At 34.4% G+C, this 22,150-nt stretch overlaps 1 protein-coding gene across 1 annotated transcript in view; it reads left to right on the forward strand.

The window, feature by feature from the left end:
- The window catches only part of LOC123524829 (cadherin-23-like), a 43,562-nt gene extending 25,135 nt beyond the window's left edge, over nucleotides 1-18,427 (forward strand). The window contains exons 7-19 of the mRNA XM_045303337.2: nucleotides 26-144; nucleotides 3,727-3,886; nucleotides 5,455-5,613; nucleotides 6,219-6,347; nucleotides 7,477-7,596; nucleotides 8,397-8,579; nucleotides 11,027-11,223; nucleotides 11,818-12,067; nucleotides 13,509-13,829; nucleotides 14,105-14,285; nucleotides 15,795-15,919; nucleotides 16,767-16,796; nucleotides 17,689-18,427. Coding sequence (XP_045159272.2) covers nucleotides 26-144; nucleotides 3,727-3,886; nucleotides 5,455-5,613; nucleotides 6,219-6,347; nucleotides 7,477-7,596; nucleotides 8,397-8,579; nucleotides 11,027-11,223; nucleotides 11,818-12,067; nucleotides 13,509-13,829; nucleotides 14,105-14,285; nucleotides 15,795-15,919; nucleotides 16,767-16,796; nucleotides 17,689-17,720 — 2,006 coding nt within the window. The 3' untranslated portion in view covers nucleotides 17,721-18,427. The remainder of the gene's footprint in view (nucleotides 1-25; nucleotides 145-3,726; nucleotides 3,887-5,454; nucleotides 5,614-6,218; nucleotides 6,348-7,476; nucleotides 7,597-8,396; nucleotides 8,580-11,026; nucleotides 11,224-11,817; nucleotides 12,068-13,508; nucleotides 13,830-14,104; nucleotides 14,286-15,794; nucleotides 15,920-16,766; nucleotides 16,797-17,688) is intronic.
- The last annotated feature ends 3,723 nt before the right edge of the window (nucleotides 18,428-22,150 follow it).

A 22,150-nucleotide genomic window follows, 5' to 3' on the forward strand; every position in this document is an offset into this window, starting at 1 on the left:
ATATTTCTGATGTCCTGTTTCATAGATGAGGTAACCACGGCAAATACTTTCATCACCTCCACTGTTGACATACTAGAGTTTAAGGTATCCGACCAGTGTGACAACACGGCAACAGCAACACTGACCATCTCTATCACTAACCAGGTACGTACTCCGTGTTACTTTCTTGGCAAAGGCAGAGTACGTAACTGGCTAAAACATTTTTACAGACAGTAATTATACTATATAGGAGTCGCGAAATGTTTATCTCAGTTATTTCTAAATGGATTTGATTCAAACTTAAAATTGATGTTCCACCTTATCACCCATATCATGCCTAACTCGCACGGACATCATTTTTTCATAACTTATGTCCCCTTTTACTTAGAATTTAAGGTTAACTTTGATGCATTTTCACTATCTTTTAACTTTTGTACTGAGTAACTTCCCTTTAAATTCCATGAATTAGTCTATTTTTAGATATTCTATTTTTAGATTTTTAATATTTTAGGTATTTTTGTAACCTTTTTATTATTAGTCCTATGTAAAAAGTAAATACATTTCTTTCTGTGGTGAAATTATCGGTATTCAGTTTTAGTGTATCTCTAATATCAGATAATTTTTATATTTACCTCATCCTAGGCACATAATTATACTAGTAGTACTTATATGTGTCACGGAAGCCCGGGATGAAGTATCCAAAGACGAGTAAAACAAATTAAGTATTAAGTTTTTTATGTTTTATATTATTATATGTATTCATAAAAAATTTATGGTTGCAATTCTTCTGTGACAAGGCCGTATTGTTGTAGTATAAGTCACTCCTGTGACAGTTCTAGTTCTAATTGTATATAACACCATCGCATCCGCAGCTAAAACTACAATCTACTTTAGGAAGTACATCAGAAAGCAGTTGCTATATCTACATACATTTGTTAGACAGTGTTCATAGTTTAAATCCTATTTTAAACAGTTTTTATTACTGAAGATGCATCGACAGACAGTGTCCAACACAGAATGTTACATCTGAATGAATACAACTGTTACATTATGTTCGTGACCGACAGTACATTTAAATAGTGTAGATAGTATCCGTAACTAAGAATAATTTTAAGACAGTGTCCTCAGCTAAAATGATGTTTAGGACAGTGTCTGTAATAAAAATGTATACTATTATGCATTTTTCATAACGGAAAATTCTTTTTAGACAATGTTCATAGCTAATATTACACTTAAGAAAGTGTTTTTATACTGAAGGTTCATTGATAGAATGTCTCCGTAACTGAAAACAACTGTTAGACAGTGTCTATAGCTAAAACTGAAATTTAGACCCGGTGTCTGTATCTGATGGCATGTTGACAGATAATGACTCTAACTGAATACAACTGTAAGCAATGTTCATAGCTAAAAAGTATCGGTGAGTGAATGTAGACCTTTACTGATGAACAGTGTCCGTAACTGAATGTAGGCCTACATTGAAAGACAGTGTCCATAACTGTAAAAGATTATTAGATTTATACCAAAGATACATTTTAGGTAGCGTGAAGCAGAATGTATATAACCTAGTTGTTGTTAGTGTTTCTAGCTGAAGAAATACATTGTAGAATCTCTTACTGTTTCTAGAAATGTATTGACAGATAGTGTCCATGACTGAACACAGCTATTAGCTAAAATTTCAGTAGGACAATGGTTACATCATCAAGTATTTTGTTTAATTGCAAACTAACATAATCAAGTATTTCGTTTAATTGCAGCCCATAGGTTTAAACAAGCTAACTAGTCATTTTCAAGCGCTAGATTCGTGTCAATTAAACTTTCTGCAAACACAGTTTCCTGTTGTTTTAGCCTCGGGTATTTAGCAAAACAGCATATTCTTAAAATTCTGCCTCGCGTTATGAATAGCCTAGCTTCATCTAAAGCATCATGAAATAAACGTAAAATTGTAGAAAACTTGCAGTGCCTGATAGCCTAGTTTTATCATATAAGACTGGCTTTCTGTTATTTCAGATACGGTGTGATATTTCAGATCTGGTGTGTAACAGCTTTGATTTCTGTTATTTCAGCTACGGTGTGATATTTCAGTTCTGGTATGACTCTGTCTTGATTTCTGTTATTTCAGCTACCGTGTGATATATCAGATCTGGAATGCAACAGCCTTGATTTCTGTTATTTCAGCTACGGTGTGATATTTCAGATCTGGTATGAGTCTGTCTTGATTTCTGTTATTTCAGCTAACGTGTAATACATCAGATCTGGAATGTAACAACCTAGATTTCTGTTATGTCAGCTACGGTGTAATATTTCAAATCTTGTATGTAACAGCATGGATTTTTATTATTTCAGCTACGGTGTGATATTTCAGATCTCCAGTGTAACAGCCTTGATTTCTGTTATTTCAGCTAAGGTGTGATATTTCAAATCTGGTATGTAACAGCATTGATTTTTATTATTTCATCTACGGTGTGATATTTAAGATCTGGAATGTAACAGCCTTGATTTCTGTTATTTCAGCTACGGTGTGATATTTCAAATCAAGTAAGTAACAGCCTCGATTTTTATTATTTCAGCTACGGTGTTATATTTCAAATCTGGTATGTAACAGCCTTGATTTTTATTATTTCAGCTACGGTGTGATATTTCAGATCTCCAGTGTAACAGCCTTGATTTCTGTTATTTCAGCTACGGTGTGATATTTCAAAATTTGTATGTAACAGCATGGATTTTTATTATTTCAGCTACGGTGTGATATTTCAGATCTGGAATGTAACAGCCTTCATTTCTGTTATTTCAGCTACGGTGTGATATTTCAAATCTGGTATGTAACAGCATTGATTTTCATTATTTCATCTACGGTGTGATATTTCAGATACGGTATGTAACAGCCTTGATATCTGTTATTTCAGCTACGGTGTAATATTTCAAATCTGGTATGTAACAGCCTTGATTTTTATTATTTCAGCTACGGTGTGATATTTCAAATATGGTATGTAACAGCCTTGATTTCTGTTATTTTATCTACGGTGTGATATTTCAGATCTGGTATGTAACAGCCTTGATTTTTATTATTTTAACTACGGTGTGATATTTCAAATATGGTATGTAATATTATCATTATTATTATTATTATTATCATTTCATATCGGATATGTAACAGCATTGATTTCTGTTATTTCAGCTACGGTGTGATATTTCAAAATTTGTATGTAACAGCATTGATTTTTATTATTTCAGCTACGGTGTGATATTTCCGATCTGGAATGTAACAGCTTTAATTTCTGTTATTTCAGCTACGGTGTGATATTTCAAATCTGGTATGTAACAGCATTGATTTTTATTATTTCATCTACGGTGTGATATTTCAGATACGGTATGTAACAGCCTTGATTTCTGTTATTTCAGCTACGGTGTAATATTTCAAATCTGGTATGTAACAGCCTTGATTTTTATTATTTCAGCTACAGTGTGATATTTCAAATCTGGTATGTAACAGCCTTGATTTCTGTTATTTCAGCTACGGTGTGATATTTCATATCTGGTATTTCAGCTACGGTGCGATATTTCATATCGGATATGTAACAGCCTTGATTTCTGTTATTTCAGCCACGGTGCGATATTTCAAATTTTGTGTGCAACGGCCTTGTTTTCTTTTATTTCAGCTACAGGTGATATTTCAAATTCTGTGTGTAACAATCTTGTTTTCTGTTATTTAGCTCTTATGATTAACAACATATTGTCCTGTTGTTTCAGCCACCAGTTATTACCAGTCTTCCAGCAGCTGAGTTTGTGAGCGAGGACGAGACAGCTTTGACACCACTACACATGTTGAATGTGACAGATCCAGAGGGCAGCACCGCCACGTGTTCGCTAGCTAGCTCTTCGCCATCTTCTACCTCCTTCTCAGTAGCAGGTATCTCTGGCAGATAATCTGTTTGAAATACGAAATTTAAAACCATGTACTTTGTACCAATTTACATTTCGCGGTTACATAATAAAATGCGTATTGAGATGCAGTATTTCCGTGTACTTGAAACTTGAAACTGTTTTATTTGATTAAACGCCTTTTTTACGTAAAACATTCAATGGCGTTTTACAAACACATAAAGAAAACATTTACGTCTAAAAAATGAGACATTTTAAAGATGTAGGAAATAAATGAGCATAAATATCATTATGAATAAACTATTTAGTAAGTATTAAACAAAAGATCAGGCATCAAATGAAATTAATGAAATGTCAGAATATAAAGATACAGTAAGATAGCTGTTTTGTTTGTAAGTAACTAAAAGTGAGTTATTGTGACATGTCCATAAGTGTACATGTCAGATTTGTATTTTTATGATAATAAGAAAAAAATGCACTTTTCCTAAAAAAAATGTTGCCAATACTGGCATTAGTGTATGAATAATAGAATTAATGATATTTCCATAATTGCAAACTATTTGGCGGATTTTGATAGTTCGGACGATTTTCAGTACCAAAACAATATATGGCTTCCTTACGTGAGGACAGCAACGCACCGAGTGAAGCGCGAACCCACATCGGCGAGAGACAAGTAATATAAAGTCACTGATACCCAATCGTTCACGCAGGCATCTGCACATGTGTACTTGTTGCAATTTCTATACAATTTCAACGATGTTTAAGAGTCTTATGTAGTATAAAATATATACAGAAAGCGGAATATGATAACAGTTATAACTGTAATATACTGCATGATCAGAATACATATCTCTGCCCTAGATATCTATACAATTATACAAAACTTAGTTGCAAGCATGAAATTCAATAAAATCTACAGATATATGTGTTTGTTTCACTTGCAGACAATATAAATGTAACTAAGCACTACTTTTTAAATTTTTAAAAATATAAGTATCCGGTATCAAAGCTGACAGTTTTGTATTTATAAAAGTGCAGTTGACATTTTATTTTATTTTATGTGTGTGTGTTTCAAAGTAATTCATGCCTATTAACTTGGACTGCAATATTTTCTTTGGCTACGATAAGGTAGACTTTCTCGTATCTACGTTATGTTCTATACTAATATACATATAACTTGCAGACATTTTAGACAATGTCAAGAGCTCATTTGAGTAAGAAAACACAATTTCGTTACAATTATATAAACTGTAAATTGGCCATATTATGTAAATATTAATTATTGTAGTTTTCTTGAATATGACCATCGATTCAATAACCTAACATCTTGATTTTCGATAACCATAATATCTTCATTTCAAAAATGATTCCAAACCAAATGTACCAGGAATGTGCGTTGAAAATTATGGCCCTTAATCTGGGTTTGATGAAAATACCTGGCATTTGCTTCTTGTTTATTGCTCAATATTAGAAATGCATTTAACATCAAATCATGCGTGTTGTAAAATATTTATTTTTGTTTTTGTTTTTCATTCCTGATACGGACGATTACCCTCAATGTTTAATATGTTATTCTGTTGTGCTCTCTTTTCGTAGGGAATATTATTTACAGCAACGCCAATCCTGGCTTCGACTTTTCCACAGTTAGTTTATATACACTAACAATAGACTGTACAGACGGGGAGTACACAGACACCGGTACATTTACAGTGAACATTATACAAAATGATCCACCAGTTTTCCTTAACCTACAAAGTAAGTGTGTTTACGATGTCCATCGTCATTGATCGCTTAGATGTGTAATTGTTTGGCGCTGTTACCATGCCGTGTGTTCCTAATTCCCACAAACAATTCTGACATATAAAACAATTTTCTACACGTTTTCAATAAATAGTCATATGATGTATGACCCTAGGCTGACGACACAAAACATGTTTTTAGGCCAGACAAAATTTAGAAATATATTTTTTCGTGCGAACACAATGATATTGGCATAATAATACGTTACTCTCAATATATAAATTGATGCTAATTGCTTAACATTTATCTCCACAGACATTCAATATATCAAAAGACAGAAGGGGTACAAATGCTGCTGTCGTTTCGTCTCTGTATTTTAAACAGTTTTCCTGCTGTAAGGAAGAAAACCCAAATAAATTACTTGGTTTTCTCCTGGTGCATCCTCAATATATTATACCTCTTACCCGAGATACAGCTCTTTCATAGAACAAGATTTCCTACTAAATATGTATTACTGAATCACCGCATAACTTATTGCAAGGTAAAAGCAAACAAATTGATATGATTTCATGTTTACATAGCGGAAAATGCCACCAGAAAACTCATTCTGTTTACTTCAGATTCTACAAGTGTTTCAACAGAAGACACCCTCGGGACCAATGCATTTACTGTTCTTGTCAATGACACAGACGATCTTACATTTTCCATGATGTGCGATCCTACTCCGTGCCCATTCCAAATATTTGATTGTAAGTTTTTCTTCATGAATAAAAACGACCAGAAACTGCGCGTTCTTTTGTGAAATTATTACGCCCGTCGTATAACCGCCCATCGTGTATAAATGGTGATAAAACACTGTTTTACTCTAAATTATTTCTTAAATACTCCGCGCTAATTTGTAATATTTAATTCTAAATTATACTGATTTCCCTCAACCTACACAATTGAATTACTCATATTCTATGTCCATCCGAAACGTTGGATTGTAACATTCGTAGTTTCTTGCAAGGACATAATGCCTATGTATAATGACATGATGCCTCATGGCAATGACATGATGACGCTCTTCAGTAACAGGATGTGCAGAGGCATTATGTCCAGATGCAATTACATAATGGCTGTCTACGATGCCATGATCGGCCTGTACAGTGCATAATGCCTGTGTGCAAGGAAATGCTGCCTATGCCAATCAGAAACATTTGAGATTTAAGCTTCCTGTCTTCTTTTTACTCACATTTAATCAAAATATTTAATAATCTCTCAAATTTTCAACAAATTTATATCTACATGCTTCAGTATTGTAGCTATTGAATAATGTCAGTACAATATGTTTTCATTTGATAACAAATTTCTCTAACAACCGTAGTTCAAAGTTCGGTAGTGCCTCGCTAACAGTTCTACAGAGGTCGTTTAAGATATAGGGTGAATTGCAGATGCACATTGCAAAATGAATTTAACAAAATTGTATAGGCTGCGTTTTCCCTGTTGAATATTCATCCTTGTTTGTTTGTTTTGTTAGTTTGTTGTTGTTGTTTCTTTTGTCGTCAAATTTCAGTTGCATCACATGATGATGTCAGGAGCATCATCATGACGACACAGCGTTGTAGAAAAATTCGAAATACCGTCAGATTTCAATACAAACTTCTTTGTTCTTGTAAAAAGCTATTACAGTATACGCCCCCACCCTCACCAGCCTGTTTTTAAAGACGTACGTTTTTGATAAAATTAATTGTAACCGTAGAAGTGGAACTATCAGCTGCGTTTTCCATAACTAGATCTAGATAGATCTATGTTAAAAATTAAATGAAACATAATAGAACTAGTGTATTTTATCATGATTAGTAAACCATCACATTGACAATTAATTCTTATTTCCAGCTGGACAAATACAGATATCAGACTACATAGATCATTCAACGGTTGGCTACGATTTGTCTATAACTGTTAGTGATGGAAGAAACACAGTTGGCCCTAAAATTTTGACAATAACTGTATCAGGTATATTGGAATTTCTTCCTTTATCGTTTTATCCTTTAAAAATGTTCCCTGACAACAAAAGATCCCAACAAATACTCTATGTATAGTTTTATAAAAACATACGTATAGTGTGATGTTAGCACATCTTCTGTAGAGCAGACTACCCGTGTTGTGGTTAGGCCACTGACCGTTCCAAGGAGGTTGCTGTCTTCAATCGTATATGTTTGTCTGTTCGCTAAGTCTGTGTTTATTATTCTACTTATCTTTTATTCATGTATGAATATGTGTTTGACTGGTTATGTATGAATTTATGTATAAGACTGGCTATGAATGAATGTGTGTGTTAGACTGGCTATGTATGTGTATGTATTAGACTAGCTAAGTATGAATGTAAGACTGGCTATGTATGAGTGTTAGACTAGCTATAGTTGAATGTATGTGATAGACTGGTTATGTATGTTTGTGTCAGACAGACTATGTATAAATATTAGACTGACTATGTATGAATGTATGTGATAGACTGCCTATGTATGTGTAAGACTGGTTTTGTATGTGTATGAATTAGATTGGCTATGTATGAATGTATGTGTTAGACTGGCTATTATGTGTATGTGTTATACTGGCTATGTATAAATGTATGTGTTAGACTGGCCATGTATGAATGTATGTGTTAGACTGGCTATGTATATGTATGTGTTTTGTTAAATGAGGTTTAGAGATGGCCAGTTGTTCTACTCATAACAGTTGGAAAACTGGATGTTTGATGCATGCAGTGTTAGATTAGATCAATTTACGGTGTCTTTATGTCTATATAATTACAGATATCAATGACCCAGTCAGTATTTCAAATCTTCCTTTGACTATATCTGTAATCGAGAATACGGCAGTCGGAACAACTGTATACACCGTTTCCTATAGCGACTTGGACACCTCTCAGACATACACAATTTCAATGACGTCATCGCCAACTTCTGGACTTACCTATTTCAGCATAGATTCCACAAGTGAGTTTTGAAAACTTTATTTAATGAAACATTTCATATTTTAGTTTGATGGAATTTTGACAGTTGCAGTCTAACAATGAAACAATCTATTAGTGCACTAATATAATCTTTCGTTGTTATCGGTGTATTCAGCTGATATAATTTCTGTCAATCGATTATCATTTATTCTAATATGATTATAGTGTTATTTCTAGAGCTCAAAAAGGGCAGGGTGCTGCCAAAAAGGGGCAGGGTGCTGTCCGAAAGGAGCAGGGTGCCCTTTTAGATGTGAAAGTTACCATAGCAGTAGTTGCATTTCTAGATGTCTATAGTTAATACATGTATGTATTCCATTTATCTTTATTACACACTTAAAAGAAATGTCACAGAATAAAGTGCTAAATCTTCCCAAAACTAGTAACAAAGTTTACAAAGGCTTTTTACTTACTTTATAGTTTAGGTTAAACCATTCAAGCCTTTCTCTTAAAAATGTCACCAAGAATGTCAACTTATTCATATGAATGTGAAATAGTGGAGGGCCTTAATATAAGCTTAATCTTGAAACCAAGATCATGTTGTAAACAACATAGTTGTAGGCCTGTTTCAGGTCACATTGTAAACTGATAATTATCAAAAGTCCTAATGTATTTATCAGGTCTTTCATCAATATTTCATTAACAGAAAAGTGCTATTACAGTAAGGTTAAAGTTTACTAATCGCATATCCAAAATATACTATCCGGATACTGGTACACTTTCGGAATGTTGTCTGAAAGTAGTTTTTACTTAGTTTAAATGACCCACTTGGGTAAACCAGAGATAGTTCCACATATTTTGATGTTTCTCATCATAAAAAATACACCGACTGTCAGCTTTTTTGAAGGAAATATGGAAAAAATTGCATACGACATCGGGAGTAATAAGACTCGTGAACGGACATTCTAAACTTTCTTTTACTTTCGATAATCATTAAAATGTGTGCATTTTCTAGTTTAAATTACAGTAGAATCAAACTGCATTGATATATACTTGTTATACTAAACGACGGTCTAATTTAAATTTTGCCCAAAGAAATCTAGGGCACTTTTAACGTGCTCGGTAATCAGCTGGCCGCTTACGCACGCTTTTTTGATATTTCACAGGATCCATACTCTTTATCAATTTGTTTTAACACTTCATTGATTCTCATTACCTGTGTGCACTCGCCGTGACGTAATTTGCTGATCAAAAAATCGACAAGGCATGTCAACAGGGAATTTGGCGGGATTTAGCATAAGATCAAAGGCAACAGGGCACATTTTATGGGCAGCGTGGCGGCAGTAAAAAAGGGCAGGGCGGGGCGCCCCGCTGCGTCGCTCTAGAAATAACGCTATGATTAACAATGTTTTAATCATCACAACAATGTTATTTTGACGTCACGTCAACGTGATATTTAGCGCCATGTACGCATCAAGAAATAGCGCTTTCAAATTTCATGAAATATTTTACTTAATAACATGTTTTTAACGAAATGTCACATTGCACAAATGTGTTGATTAATTTACACACAAACTGAGTTAGTTATCCGCTTTGCTAAATAATTTGCAATAAGTTTCGTCCGAACTGAACTCTGCCGCAAGACGTATTACCATTTCCGGCCCTGGCGTGTATAAACAAAGACCTACTATTGGCGCAATGCTTGCGTGAAGAAACCGTTCCATCATATTTGATATAAATTTTACAATAAAGAACATATAAGAATCGAAATAATTTATAGCAAAACGATGCTTTATCACTATTTACACACTCGGGCTGCGCCCTCTTAAAATTATTACGCCCCACGTATAACCGCCCATCGTGTATACATTGTGATAAAGCACTGTTTTGCTATAAATTATTTCTTAAATATTGATCTGTTTTTATTAGATGGCGTCAAAATTGACGTCACTGGTTTTATCATTTACTCATTGATCGTTTTATTAGACTGTAGGGATAACGCATGTTTTTTCGTGTTATAACATCTGCAGATTGGTTGGTACCCGAGCCCGTCCCGAGGGATTCTGAAGATGTTATAACGCGAAAAGAACATGTGCTAACGCTATTCTAGCATAAAACGCATAAAAACCAGGTAAATGGATACATTGTCCTTCAACGTCATTGAATTTCCATGAAATGCGCGGTAAAGTCTACATTGTTTTGTCACGTTGACGTCATTTCATTTTGAATTATCCGTTTTGGGGCCGTAATGCATTTACGCTTTGCCACGGAACGTGCATATATAAAAAGGTGTTATAACAGCACGTGAGCGCGAGAATCTCTCTGTTAACACACGTTTTCTCTCCTTGTTAAAACACCCCAGAAAAGTGACAATAACAGAACTTTTATGCAAGAATATTGGTTTCAGCATAATTTTATACAGCTGAAATATTTCCGTTTATTCTTGCTTCGAAGCTGCTCACTAATTAGTTGGTTATTTCTTGTTTGCTACAGGTGGTGAAGTAACTTCTACAGGTGCGCTTAATTTCGAGACTCTGGCTTCTTTAGGGACAACAACATTTGTCTTTGATGTCACAGTTGCTGATCCTGTTACATCGGATACTGAAAGTCTAACGGTTGAAATAGTAAATGAAAACGAGGCGCCATCCTTCAGTCAGTCAAGTTATACCATATCAACAACAGAGGGAACAGTATGTCTCATTTCACACCTATATATTTTCAATTAATTGGAATCTTTTTTTTCTTCTATCACGTGACAGTACAATAGTAGGAGGTTATTTAAAAGTGTTAAGTACAAACTGAATTCAATTGGACTCGTCAAAGCAGCAATAACCCATATTTGGACTCGGCATTTGCCTCATCCAAATATAGGTTATTTATGAGCACTGTATACAAGTCCAATAGTATTCAGTATTATAGTTAACAATAACCTCATATTATCTGTATTTGATGTATGGCTAGCGCTTTCCTAGAACAGCATACGTGTACATTTGCTTTTTCTTTGCTGTTTTATACGAAATCAATGTTTAATGATATAAAATTGCACTACGCTGAATTTTACCTCCATTATGTAAAGTTAAATTATTCAGAAAGTAAACAATTCCATGTTCACAATACTTGACCCCTGCGATGCTAGCATACTAGTACAGACTTGACACTTGAAATATTTTACGCTTTATTAGTATTTTCAAAATCAAATGGAACGATGTTGTATTTTCAGTGGTACTTTTGTAAGTTTTGCATAATGTTGTAAATCAATATGAAAGTTATTCTTTCATACTCAGTCAGGAACAGTTATTGGAACACCATCATTTAGTGTTACGGATCCAGATTCGGGAGATACAGCGACCTTAACCTTTGACTGTGGATCAGACACAGGTTACTTTTTAATGGACTCTTCATCCGGGCAAGTGAGTTTTCAGTCAGATTATGACTTAGACGCCTCTTCCGCACCGCCGACAACGGTCACGTGCACAGTGACGGTTACAGACAGCGGAGGACTTACTGATACATGCACACTTACTATTACCATAGGTAAGTTTCTCGTGTATTTACCGTCTGCTTCTCATTACACTTGTGTTGTAATATTTACTTTGTCTTTGTTTCTGTACATATTCACGCACACTTGTTTTGTTTTGACATATTTGCTTCCATACTTACTTGTCTACATACATTTTCAAGCATAGACAGTTCCCTATGAAGTGTTATATAATTTGCTATTTACTATAGGTACTTCCATACACAATGTTTGTATATACTGTTTTACATATTTCTATTGCAAATACTTCCCTACATACATTTTTGTAACATAGATGCTTCCCTTTTTACATTTGCTAGCACAGATGCTTCCCTTTATATACATATGCTAGCATAGTTGCTCCCTATGTACATTTGCTTATATAGATACTTCTATATATATTTTTACTACCATAGTCATTTACTTACTTACAGCATAGATACTTCCCAATATACGTTTGTTGGCATGGATGATTTCTGTACTTCCATATGTACATTTGCTATTACGGACACTGCCATATATTATATACATTTAAAAGCATAGATAGTCCCCTATATGCCTTTGCGAGCGTATAGACTTCCCCGTACACATTTTCCAGCACAATTTTTCATACATATATTTTCTAGCAGCATAGATATTTCCCTACACTTTTTTGCTAACATATTTGCTTCCCTGTATACACTTTCCAGCATAGATATTTCCCTATATATATTTGCTTACATAATAGCTTCCTTGTATACATTTTCCAGCATAGATATTTCCCTATATTTATTTACTAACATATTCGTTTCCCTGTATAAATTTTCCAGCATAGATATTTTCATATATTTATTTACCAACATATTCGCTTCCCTGTATACATTTTCCAGCATAGATATTTCCCTATATTTATTTACTAACATATTCTCTTCCCTGTATACATTTGCCAGCATAGATAATTCTCTATATTTATTTACTAACATATTCGCTTCCCTGTATACATTTTCTAGCATAGATATTTCCCTATATTTATTTGCTAACATTTTCGCTTCCCTGTATTCATTTTCCAGCATAGATATTTCCCTATATTTATTTGCTAACATATTTGCTTCCCTATAGACATTTTCTAGTACTTCCCTGTATGTACATATGCTAGCGTAAGTATTGCATAATATATTTTTTCTTCGATGTTTTTACCACTGTGTATACATTTTTGTACTTTTCTTCCAAAGGTTATTCCCTATATCTGTTTTCCTCCCACATACTCGCACGAATCTTATCTCAATGGTAAACAAAGTCACAGTCTGTTTTTATTGTTTTATTATTATATATATAATATAATTATATATATCATAGTAACTTGGTCTTGTACATGCATTGTCCTAGATACTTACCGTTATATCTATGAACATTCTATCCATTATATATGTTTTATAAATGATCACTGTACAATTTATCCGTTTTTGTTTCTAAACACAGCTGACGATAACGACAATTCACCAATATTCTCGCCGGCAACATATAGCTTTCATATTAGTTACTACGCTGTTGTCGGGACATCAGTTGGTACAATTACTGCCACGGACGCCGACATTGGCGCTTACGGGGTCATTACATACACTTTAGACCAGAGCAGTTTATCAGCAGAACAGTTTGCAGTTAGTAATACTGGTGAAATAACGGTACTGCAGACACCACAGGGCAGTGCGGTAGGATACGCTACGTCAGTTACGTTGACGGCGACGGCGTCAGATGTAGGAGCACAGTCGGACACGGCAACTGTTGTCATCGTTATTTCAGGTACTTTGTATAATGGAACCAATAAAAACTACAAGATACATGTGCATGATAGAATACGTAATGAGATAGGACGACTGGTATCATTCAAGTATGTCTTTTAATCGTTCTTTATTATTCTTATAATTCTTTGCCATTGTGTCGGCAGTATGTACGCAGAGAAGGCTTCTGGAATTACCACCTAATTGAATGGCTTCTTTAAAATAAATATTTGCAGCATAGTATTGACTACATGTAGTTTCCATTCCAATTTTATGCCCTCCGAATATTATATTCAGACACGACCACAATAAGTACGACAACAACTACAGACAGATATCGTACCTTCTTGGAAGACTCGAGGAATATTGCTTGGCTCTCAGCTTGTATTGTCGTACTGCTTGTCAGTCTTGGTGTTCTAACTTATGTAATATTCACGTGTCATGGTGAAAATGGTTGTGCACAGTTTCGCAGGACTTGGTAAGTAACAATTAAGTCGTCCTCACATGTCTGGTTAAAAGTGATATGCATTGTTAGGCAGATCTTTGTATGTATCATTCGCTTCATTCTCATCAACATTCGCGCAAGAATATTCGGTAAAATCACGTGCCAGCTTGTCAACGCCTGGTAAATATGACGTTTATTAACTATCACAACAGCAGTCTTTAGGTGCCATGTGGCGGCTGTAAAAACTCTCCCCGTTCTTGGATTCAGTGTTGTTATATTTTCTGGTTTTTAGAATCATGGAGTCCATTCAATAGATGCGTAAGGGAGTTCCGCTTTAGCCGGTTCTTGGGGGGAAGGGGGTGGGGTTGAGAATTAATTACAGAACTAATTATTCATCATATCATGCAGGCAAATTGACAGGCATGCCTTCACCTGCAAGGAAATGTTAAAGGCATTCATTTTAGATGAGCTTAATATGATTACTCACGGTCTGTCGTCTGTCTGTCTGTCCGTCGTTCGGCAATATTTTTGTTTTCAAATTAAATATACTCTGAACCCAAATTGTGAGTTGAGGACATTTTATCTACATTTACCTTGACGTTCCTCTTTTAAACTCGTTTAACCGGTTATTTAGTTCACCATAGCTAAAATAAGAAACATTTCGAACGAGTTTTCCTCCACCCAGAACGCTTTACCATTTATATAGATAGCTAAGCAGATACTAAAAATTCCTCTTGTCGGCAATTGCAAATCTGATTTTTAAAATAATGTTTTACGGTCTCATTATCGGGTATGATCATTCAGATTCATCAAACAATATGGCCTCCAGAAGATAAGTCCATTATTTCTTATATCAAATATAGTTGAAACTGTCAGCTGACCGGATTTTAAACATCCCCTAAAATCGTTGGTCCAGTTTGCAAATAATATCACTGAAATATTTCTTGGGTGTCCTCTTCCAAGACATGTATTAATTATTTCGATTCTTGTCAGAAACTGCTTGCCCACTTTCGAGATGATTTCAAATGTAGCCCTCCACCAAAATTGTTCTCATTGTTCAGAATCGTCAAAACATTACTGTCAGTTTCCCTGTATTTGTAAAGACGGATTTCTTGTCAGAAACTTCTGTTGGTCCGATTTGTTGCCCTTTGCACTAGTCTGATTATTTCACTGAAATGTTTTTGAATGACTATCTGCTAAACTGTGCATATTATTGTTATTTGTAAAAGTGCGTGCCCACCAGAGGTTAGGGTTAGTGTTAGGGTTGATAAATCTTCAAATGACAATTCCTGTACGATTTTGAAATAATTTCACAGATATATTCCCTGGGTGGCCCTCGATTAAAATTGCCAAATTGAAGAGGGAACAATGGATACCGCGGTTGGTCTAGTTTTACGCATACGGCTGTTTGGTAACCTTTGAACATCTTCCCATCTTGAAGCCATTATATAATAATTACTTATTTCGATAAGAACTTGCAAAACGAATACGTTAGGGCTTTTTATGTCTGATAATTTAGTGCGGAAGCTTGAACTTTTGCAGCTGCAGGAGAAAAAAGAAAGGATTAAATCACCGGAAGCCGAGGAGAAGGAACTATTCAATTGATTCATACACAGAAGACAGAACGCCGGATAGGCGTAACAGACGTTCAAATAGTCCGACATTTGGTAATGTGTGTTTTAAATTGACTTTTACACCAATTAAATGTTTTGACTGGATATTGAGTGAACGTTGTAACTAAGTTAATAACGTTTGATAAAAGAAAACGTGATATGTATCAAATACGTTCTATTCAAAATTTCTTTTGCTTATTATGGATGTTTACCTAATATAGAAATTACAATCTCAACTAACGACAGCTCTTGGAAAATTATGTTAACAGCCTTAACTAAAACTAAATATCTTGCTAAATAACTTGAAAACTGAAGCGATTCCGAGTGTCCTATTGAGTACAAAGCGAGATCGGTTGTAAAAATCATGAGCTCGTCAACTATAAAATTATATTTGAACAACGAACGATACTGTGAAAACATGTTTGGACACTATTGTTTCTTTCAGAATATCTTAGTAAGTATGAAAAGAAAGTTTATGTAAACATTCCAGTAACCTTTGAAAAAGGTGGGTTTTTTTTCGAAAATGTGATGTGCCAAAAACAAACGGAATATCGCATTGAGCCAATAAAATAAAAACAAATCAGGACTTTTTCAATAAAGATCCCACTACCATACCTGAAGTTGTGTAGAAAGTGTAGAAAGACATATAAGTTCTATTGTTGCTAAAGGTGCTAATGTTCAAGGAAACCCCTGTGACGGTATCGTTAAATCAAACGTTAGATGCGAAACTTCGGTACACGTGTTTTATCAAAACCTACGCTTATGTTTCGTAAGTGAATACAGTTAGTATTTTACGTCTCGGACGCCGTTTGATATGTAAATTAAAAACCTCAACGCACCTTTTACAAGTATGAAACATCGGCCTCTCACATATAAACGGAATCATTCTTTTTTGCTTCAGTGAGCTTTAGACGGCATCCAGGACCTGTAGGTAAGAACAGTTTGAATATCATAGTCACATCAAATAGTTTATCCGTTTCGGAATCCTAAGAAATTGAACAGTAGCTTTACCGGACTGACAACATTTTTCCCATTTTAGATTTGATTTTGGGTGAGAGCGAAAGACATCTGATTCATTTAACATAAAGGCGGATACACTTCCGTTGCTCTCGCACGATACCATGAACCATGAATTATTAGTAAATATGATACTACGATTTCAGTAGTCCGTCCGTACGGCGTCATCATGTTTCTTGAAACGAACTTCTTTTCGTTAACCGCCTGATACGTCTTCACTAAAATTGATCAGAAGCATCTTTCCGTAAATTACTCATACTTTTTTTTCAAATAATTCCTCCAGAAAGGAGAGCTGAAAACAGAACAAAAACAACTTTAATCGACTTCTTTATGGACAGATAATATCCTTACGAACAGCATAACCATATTGCTTTATGTACAGTTGCACAGTCAACTGATGCATTTAAGGTGTCATGTTAGGATAGATTGCGTATCTAAAATATTATATTTACTTTTCTTCAGGGATTTTCTGTAGAGTATTTGTTCTTATTTTTGCAAAATAGACCTTCCCTACATTGAGATCTTTATGTTTAACAAGTTAGTACCCAGTTGATGTAAAGCTTTAAGAAGTCTTTAATTTGGGCACTTTGATCTGAATACCTCCATCACGCAATTCATTTTCAATCTTTTCTTCCACATTTTGAGCCTAAACTTTCCATCTGTTACAAATCATAGGTACTTTTCAATAGCTAAGACATTTTACTTCATTCAAGAAAAGTTTGTTTGAAAGTGTGCAAAGGAAGAACGGATATTTTTGTTTTAAGTCTGTTATTCTAAATAAAAAAAGTTTTTGCTTCTAATTTTAGAGCTGCAAGGCTGGAGAAGAACTGTGGTTTGATGTTGGCGACGAAAGTTCTACAAGTTATTGTTTATTATTTGCCCATTGACTGATTCACTAATTGTCTTAGAAGAGTTTTACCAAATGCCACTATAGAGTCTCTATGTGCAAGCAGTCCTAATATTCACTCGCCGAATGTAAAACAGTGTTGTACAACGAGTACAGTTGTGGTGTTCGAGCAGATGAAAATAATGCTTTACTGGCCTTCTAAATGATATTTTCACGAACATTGATTTCATCTGTCTCTGTTGATTGCATTGTGTTTCTCATACCATTCACTTCTAGCATAGAATACATCAAAGGGGTTTATCTTTCAATTCAATTGATTTTCAAACTCAACTCGTAGTACTGACATATATAATAGGATTGATGAATTAGATCACAGATGATTGTTTGACATGTTGATTGAAATAAGGGTTAAAATATTTTTATAACTAGTGAAATGTAGGGAAAAAGAACTTCGTAACTTTTATTTCCTCTTATTTAATTATTATGTATTCAAACTAGTCTCATGGCAGTAAATAGTTGACGCATTATGTAAACATAATCTATAAGATATTTGCGAATGCCGATTGAAATATAAATAATTAAATATATAAATATTTATTTGTAACAATAGAATTATTATTTAGTTTGTTTACCTTGTTGACGTTAATCATCAAGCAATTCAAATACTTTTCCGAATATTTACGGCCGTTTTAAGTCGTTCTTTATGTTAATACAAAAGTCAATGTCAAGTGTGATGATATTTTTCATTAAAAGTATTTATTGAATAGTGTTTTTAATTTATGTGTTCATGTGTTGTTGGCCTAGACCATGACCGATATCGTATACAACAAAGAATTTTTGTATCATGCTATCATATTTTGTTGGGGTCAATGTGAATGCGAAACTCGTGATAGCGCGTCATGCTTTTTGCTGGACCTTTCTATTTTTATCACACGCAGACCCTTCAGTTAATACGTGGAATGCAAAAGTCGCTTCAAATACAATGTGTAAAGGCACTGTGCTGTGGTGCTGTGTACCATAGTTTTCAAGGTACAATACAGCGAACATTTCAGAAATCAGTTGTAGCAGTATTACTTAAAGCCATATTGTCTACATGAACACACAACATACAAGTCATGAAGAAGTAAAACATTTTAACACACCAGCGCTATATGATCCATGCTATATCCTCGTTTCCGCTCTGAACTTAGATGTAATTAATATTACTTCATGGTTGCTTTACATTCCTGGCACAAGATGAATTCAAGAAAGAGATTATGCCTTGTGGTAAACGAGAACACGTGTCTTCATTGGTATAAATTTATTGAATTAACGAGAGCAATGGTTATGATTATTGATCGGCAAGAATTTTAATAAGTGTTTATTACATGACGTTAGAAATGAATTTTCGTGATTGTTTTCTTCAATGACTGGTCATAAGCATAAACTATGGACCTATGATTTCTATAAAGTGGTCATTATGCCTTCTCTATTTAATTGAGTTGACGGGCGAAAATGAAAGATCAATAGGCAATATTTGACACAAACCATTTTCTTTATTTTTTTTAACATGAGGGGATGTAAGCGGTCAAAATGGAGCATTGCAGAAATCTTGTTACACACGATTTTGTCATGTAACTTGTTTCTATAACTTTAAAGAGAAATAACTTCTACCATCTCCTGTCGAAAATAATGCTCAAGTGGGCTGACTGGACAAGAGTTGAAGTTGCTTGATGTAAACTTCGGATGTTTTGGTGTATTTGTAAGTTTTTATTCAATTGTTGTCTTACTCTATGACTTTGAATAACATATGTATAAACATTGTTTCTAAATTTCAATTTTCTTATCAAATGTTATGGGGCACCCGGTACAAATAATATTTATTAAAAGCGTAAACATTCCGCAATTTTACCGATGCTCCAAATAGTGACTTTTGAACTATTTGTTTTTACCAATGGTCTAAACAGGTTTTATTTTACCATTGACGATGCACGCTTCTATAAACACAGAGGCTATAAATTGCTCTAAACCCAGACCTAGTCACTTGACTTTCGCACGAGAGGGAAAGTTTGGAATGCTTAACTTTTTTATCCCCATTATTAATACTATATATGTTTTTGACCTAATATATAATTTTCGTTTCTTTTTGACGTGTTGTAATTACTTTAAAATTCAAACCATTCACTGAATTAAAATGCTTATTTGAACAAGAATATGTATTCTGTCATAATGCTGCTTTGTACTGCATTGAGGACAAATGACTATAATAATTCGGCGTTAGGCTGTTATATACACCTTTATAGGTAAACGATTTGTCCGCGCAGTTACTTGCACATGCGATATAAGTTAAATTATAAATAATGTATCCTGCTACTACTATGCAAACTGCAAAGTGCCTGATATCACATGCTTGATATTTTATTTAGATATCAGGTCATTGAACTGATATCAAAATTAAGCACCTCCCATATTGATGGACTAATTTTTACATCAGCTTCCTTCCACATTGAATTTTACTACAGATTTAGTTTTGATGTTGCATGACATTTAAAAAAAAAGAAACTCATTTCCTTAAATATGCTTGATTTATGCCTAATCTAAGGCATCCGTTTTTGTTAATTAGTAGAAAAAATGTTTGTGTTATCATTACTTCTTGAATCAGTGTAAATTTAGTGATTACATTTTTAAGTATCTCTGAGTCTGGAACTGGAAGTAAAATTTTCAGGGCTTTGGACATGTAGTTATCTGAGTCATATGTTTAATAATTTGGAAATAAAGCATGTTTTAATTTATTCAAGAGGATGAATTTTACCCAGATAAGAGTTTATTTCATTGATATTATACTTTTATAAGAATATCAGAGAGTCAATAAACATTGTCGAAGTACTGTATGGCTGCCGTATTTTTTCGCTCAAGTGTTTCAGGGCCGGATGAATGTTCAAATCCATGAAATATGAATTTATTAATTTCAGCTTCAGAAGTCAACCTTTATGAAATAAGAGATGGGGACATATGTTGTTCTAGGTAGGTTGTATGAGTTTCATGATAAATAGAATAACATACAACTGTCTTTTGATATCAATGTTATCAGGCTGGACAGATATGGACGGAAGAGATTCGGTTTCCTCACCCCTTCCAGGTTAATACTAAGCATACGCGGATCCAAGGTAGAAGGAGAGAAGAAGGGAAGAATTTTGTTTCGAAAAGGCGACAATAGGACCGCATTCAAAGTGTATGTGGCTGCTGCTGCATACGACCTTGACGTAATTCATATTTATGTTAATTATCTCAAAGAAACAGAGAATTTTACCTTTAAGAAAACTCAATCTTATTATTTTTCCTAAGTTTAACTGGTGAGTTCATAAAAACGTGCAAATAATGAATATACTGGTTATTAAATTGCAGTTTGTTCTTAAATGCTCCTAAAATGCCTCAGAATGCAGGAAATAAAGTGCTGAATTTCAAACTTTTCCAGGGGGTGGGGGCATACCCCCGGACCCTCTGACTGTTCGGCGACTTTTCTATTTCAGCCTGTTCAAAAAAAACTTATTGGCAACCCTGTACTTGTAAACGGCTAGCATCTACACAAGTCACGTCAAATTATTTAGTGTATAAAGACACATGTTTGTCATAGTGAGAGTTCGGTCGGACCCCTCTGAGAAACTTGGCTGGATCCGCGCGTGCTAGAGACAATAGTGTGCTGACTTATTTTATGTTATTGTTTTATTTAGATATATTTTCAAAACGTCATTACACTGCGTGGTACCTATACTTGTACGCTCTATTGATTATCATGTTCTCACTGTCACCTGATGTTTGCAAGGTGTTCGCTGAAGGCCGGGGATTCCGTTTTACTATTAACCGTTTGTACAGAATTCGATGAAAAATACATTGTTAGAACATTAAATATGCCACTTAAAGATCAATATAGGTAAACGTTTGATTTTATAAATTCTCACACCACGATGTGTGGGTTAGTCGCGTTAACTTTGTGCAGAAGAATTTTTCAAATACAATAATGGTTTATTATATAATATTTCGTCATTCTGAAGTTATTCGCATGAGAAAATACTACAGCTATTGGGAAGTGAATGGGTAAACCCTTTCAGACTTACTGTAGATTTTACATATATAGTATTGTGTTAGTATTTCACACACCATTCTGTGATATTCTTCTTAAATAAAATAGGGTTATCTTTGTTTAGGGTTGATTCCAGAGCATTCTTAACACAGCCACAGGGCCATGCATCGCAAAGTGGGCCCGCAACAAAAAGAAACTGACGAAAACATATAGCAGACGGTTTGCTTTAAAAATCAAACTACAAGTACATTAAAAAATGGGTAATGGGAGGTTGGTGCTGAGAAAAGTGGAAAAAGCAAGAAACTAGCAGATACAGATACAAAACAAAACAAACACAAATCAAACAAACAAGCAGGAGAAA

Source organism: Mercenaria mercenaria, chromosome 1 (genome assembly GCF_021730395.1).
Source record: "Mercenaria mercenaria strain notata chromosome 1, MADL_Memer_1, whole genome shotgun sequence".
In the NCBI taxonomy this organism is placed as follows: domain Eukaryota; kingdom Metazoa; phylum Mollusca; class Bivalvia; order Venerida; family Veneridae; genus Mercenaria; species Mercenaria mercenaria.